This window comes from Tupaia chinensis, unplaced genomic scaffold (genome assembly GCF_000334495.1).
Source record: "Tupaia chinensis unplaced genomic scaffold, TupChi_1.0 Scaffold000078_1, whole genome shotgun sequence".
In the NCBI taxonomy this organism is placed as follows: domain Eukaryota; kingdom Metazoa; phylum Chordata; class Mammalia; order Scandentia; family Tupaiidae; genus Tupaia; species Tupaia belangeri.
Window position 1 is genome coordinate 3,323,352 of NW_006159539.1, and position 4,654 is coordinate 3,328,005.

At 54.5% G+C, this 4,654-nt stretch overlaps 1 protein-coding gene across 1 annotated transcript in view; it reads left to right on the top strand.

The window, feature by feature from the left end:
- Positions 1 to 2,955: 2,955 nt before the first annotated feature.
- Positions 2,956 to 4,654, top strand: part of ARNT2 (aryl hydrocarbon receptor nuclear translocator 2) — a gene marked incomplete at its 5' end in the record, with an annotated part of 112,042 nt that continues 110,343 nt past the window's right edge. The window contains 1 exon segment of the mRNA XM_014585061.1: positions 2,956 to 3,070. Within this exon segment, the coding sequence (XP_014440547.1) occupies positions 2,956 to 3,070 (115 nt within the window).

Below are 4,654 nucleotides of genomic sequence, written 5' to 3' on the forward strand. Positions count from 1 at the left end.
CCGGGACTCGAACCATGGTCGGCCACCGTGAGAGTCCAGTGCTTTAATCACCTCCCTGCCCGCTGGCCCCGGACACTCCAGTTACTGAAAAGGGTTCCCTTTCTCCTCTCCCTCTCATCTGTTCGTTGCGTCTGGATCTTCCGCTGTGTGGGCTCCCTGCTGCGTCTCCCCTGAAACCCTGTGAAGGTGTTTATTATTCTATTTGTTGTCACCCAATTAACGTATCATTCAATGAACATGAAATTAATACGCGCTCACTGGGGAAACCAGAATCCTCGCAAAACAAAAAGAGCTTTAGGGGAAGAGAACATAAAACGCCGCTGTAATCCTCACCCCGGAAGTAGCCCGTCCGGCCAGCCACAGGCACAGAGGCCACAGCTGCCTGCAGTGCCGATGCCGCATGGGAGGGTCCTGGGTTTGAGACCAGGGGGCTCCCTGTGCACACTGGACGTGTGTGTGTGTGTGTGCGCTGTGATCCTGGTTGGCTGGGGCTGAGGTGGGTCATGGTGCGAGGCCCTGTTGGGGTGCCCCCTCTTGCTGTCTGTGTCTGTCATGAAAGAAACAAACTCAAGAAGAAAAACAAATAGCTCAGTGTAACACATTGGTGTGTTTGTAACTGCTGCTGTGCATTTTTCCCGTGATAGAACAAGTACACACACACACACACGCGTGCACACACAGATCACCCCATCTCCTGGAGACTAGTGTTGCGTGGAAGGTTAGTTGAGCACATAATACATGTTTAGTTTCCGCAGTTCGATATGTTTGTAGTAACTGTGTTAATCAAGGTTACCTTCTTTATATGGGGCTTCTCAGTACGTTGGTCCTTTTTTTTTGAAGATTTTATTTATTTTTGGGGGATGGTGGGATTTGCCATAGGGCACGTGCACTCACCCAGGACAGAGAGTGAGAGCAAGAAATCACCCCCCAGGGGTGGTGGCCACACTGCAGTCCCTTCTCCTCCTTTCTCCTCCAGGGATGTTTGGCATGTACGCACGCGTGCTCGGTGTGATTTTTCCGCTGGATCCAGGACTCGAACCACAGTTACCTATGCGGACTCCAGTGCCTTAATCACCATGCCACCTGCTGGTTCCTCTCAGCATGTTTTTCACGAATGTTAGAATTCCAGGAGAGGGGGTGAGTTAATCACCATGCCACCTGCTGGTCCCTCTCAGCATGTTTTTCACGGGGTGAGTTCACACCATTTTCCTGACTGGCTGGACCGTAAACCCTTTTCCTGGAGAAGCTTACAGGGTAGCTGTTCGTGGAGCTTACTTTTGGAAGTGGTGGTTCCCACCGTCGCCTGTGTTTTCTCTGGAAGACATTCTGCCCGTTGATTTGGGACCCGATAGACTTAATGTAATGTAACCTCCATTTCAGGAAAAATACATTTTTTTTAAACCAGAATCAGGTCGATGAGGTTGCCGGGCCACCGCTGTCATGGCAGTCCAGCTGCCACAAAGTCAGTGCAGTCATTGTTTAAAGGGGAGAGAATTCTTTTAAGAGAGGAGTTCCCCCCTCCTCGGGTACTTTCAGGATATACATTGGTTAAAACAAAACAGAGCTGGAATCGTTTTCAGATTTTTTGAACCCAGCAGGGTGGCTAAATTAAGGCTCCATTTATGAGTACTGTAAACTCCTTCCTCAACCTGACCTTCGAAGGTGTTTATCCAACACGTCTTTGGACGTAACCGTGGGCTCCTGTCACATGACTCGTGGTTTCTGCTGGAGAGAGGAGAGAGCAGAGAGCAGTCGCTTACGCGGAGGGAGCCCCGTCAGCATCCCGGGCCTTCCCTCTCCACTGACGAGGGCCCAGAGTCCCGTGTTTCTCCCGAGCTGTCTTACCGACATTTATTTTTATTCGACTGCTTCCCTTCTACCCTGAGTTAAGGAACGTGAGCACCGTGGCGGTTGTTCCCAAGAACGCCACGCAGGATCAGAGAGGCTGTTTCAGACATTCGTCTGGCCATGGCGTGGTCTGAGGGACGTGAACCTGTGTGTAGAAGACCCAGTCACCCTGCAGGATGTGGGAAGGAGAAGGTTTGGCGTGGTGTGGTTTCTCTGAGATCGGGCGTGCTTGACACGGCCTTCGTGAGCTCCCTGAAGCTTACAATAAGCTGTCTTGACCACGGTGTGTGGGACAGGTACTCTCTCCCAGTGCTGCCTTCTTTTGTAAATTCATGTTTCTTCCTGGAAAGGTGTCCTGGCTGTGGACACCCACGGTGCCTCCACCTGGCGTGGTCCCTGGGTCCCCAGGCAGCCTAAAGCCATGCTTTTAATGCCTCGGACCTCACTGTCCTCGTTCTGAGCGAGGGGCCCAGCTGAGCTTGGCACGCAGGGCACCAGATTTCTGCTTGAGCTAATGCCCAGAGTGAGGGCTGAGTGTGGTGGGGACCGCCGCAGGACACGGACCCTCAGTGAGTCACCTCACATGGGTTTCCAGGGGATGGACAGAGGGAGTCTCTTGGCCAGGCTGCCTGGACTTCGCGTCTGCCTCCAGGTGACCGAGAGACCGGAGTGCCTTAGGAGAAGTGACCGCTTTGTAGTCGCTGTTTCCAGCACTAAGCATGGGGTACTTTTCTTTTCTTTTTTACAATTATAAGTTTATTTATTATTATTATTATGTTTTTTTCATTTGACCAGAGAGAGACAGCGAGAGAGAGGAGGTTGGTGGCAGGGAGTGAGAAAGCCAGTCACCAGGTCTGGGACTTGAACAGTGGTCAGCCACGTGGGAGTCCAGCACCTTAACCATCACACCACCCACTGGCCCTGGGCTGTCTTTTTCTGGGGGAAGAAGACTCGTCTGAGCCTCAGAGCTGATGCTGGGAGAGGGACCTGCCGGGCCCACAGCCTGGGCCCACTGTCCTGCTGCTTCTGCCACTGCAAGGCCACGTCCTAGCCTGGAACCGGCCTTTTCGGGCATTGACCACGCCTCTTGTCTGTGCTTCTTTGCAGAAATGGCTTCAGATATCCCTGGATCGGTGACGTTGCCCGTGGCCCCCATGGCGGCCAGCGGCCAGGTGAGGATGGCAGGGGCCCTTCCTGCCCGCGGAGGAAAGCGGCGTTCCGGGTAAGCAGCCTCAGTGTTCCCAGGAGCTGGCCTCGCACGTGCGGAGCGATGCCCTCACCTGGCAGGAAAGCCCCGTTCTCCCCCTCCTGGAGCAGAAAAGCTCAGTGGTTTGCATCCTGTTGAGATTTTGCAAGGTCCCCAAATATGCACGCCATTTGCTTTGGCGTGTCCGGGCCTCGGTAACCCGCTGGGCACTGTGTTTGCTGTCCTCGTGGTCCTACTGGGCCTGCGCAGGCCACCTGCAGGGAGGGACCTGCCCGTCACCCTGCCCGAGTGTTCAGGCTGGGTTTGGCAGCCGCTGTGAGAGCTCCAGCCCCAAGATCTGGGCCATGCCTTCCATCCTGTCCCTGGGCTCCCCGACTTTCAGAGGGGTGTGCGGGAACCCCTTGCAGAGGAATTGGCTGACACCCAGCGCTGGCGGCCGGGCAGCTCCCTGCTGTAAAGCTGGTGGTGGTGACCAGTGCCCTTGGCAGTGCCCAGAACACTCACTCTTAGCAGACGGCACCTCCCCGTGTGTGGTTTTTGTAGCGGAAGGTAAAACACCACACTGGGCAACCCAAACGCTGCGACACCGAGCGACACCATCGGGCCCCGTCTGTCCCCCTCCTCTGCCCCCATTGGGTCCATTTCATTTTCATTGGAATATTTGATATATGATGTTTCTCATGAGGTCAAAGCCATTTGTCCCTTTAAGGGAATTTCAGATGACACGGGGGTCCACAGGAATGCACTGTCCAGCAGTCACGGAACACCACGTTCACAGCCCAGGCTGCCGGGGGCCCATTTTTAAATAAGCCAGCATTTTGGTCTTAAGAATTTCCTTCAAAGCCCCTGAGTCAGGGACTCGACTGCAGTTGACCATGTAGGAGTCCGGCACCTTAACCACTATGCCACCTTCTGCCCCCATCCTTTTTAAAATTGTGTTATAGGGCATGTGCACATGCTGAAGAACAGAGAGAAAGAAGGGGAAAGTGAGGAATCACCTACCGGGGAGGATGGCCACACTGCAGTCCCTTCTCCTCCATTCTCCTCTCAGGATTTTGGGCACGCGTGTGTTCATACCCCATGTGAGTCACAAGCTGCCGGGACTTGAACCAAGGTCAGCCACGTGGGAGTCCAGCACCTTAAGCACCACGCCACCTACTGGCCCCAACTGTTGGCAGAGACCTGAGCAGTGAAAGGGGATGCACAGTGACGGCCCCCAGGGTGTGACCCTCAGCAGCAGCTCAGCAAGCTCAACCTTCTCTCGGAGCTCATCTGCCACTGCCCTCGTTCTTGGGGTCTCTGCGCCTCCTTTTCCTCATCAGAGGGAGGAGCCGTGCGATCTCCTCCTTTTCCTCATCAGAGGGAGGAGCCGTGTGCAACGCCCCAGTGATTCAGAGATGCCTCCCATGTCTAAGCAAAGAAACCGCCTTGTCTGCTGCGCTGTTTCAGAGTGATTCTCACACCGGAAACGCCCCAGTGATTCAGAGATGCCTCCCATGACTAAGCAAAGAAACCGCCTTGTCTGCTGTGCTGTTTCAGAGTGATTCTCGCACCGGGCGTCTTTCCGTGTGTGGCTGAAGTCGCACGACAGAGGCCAGT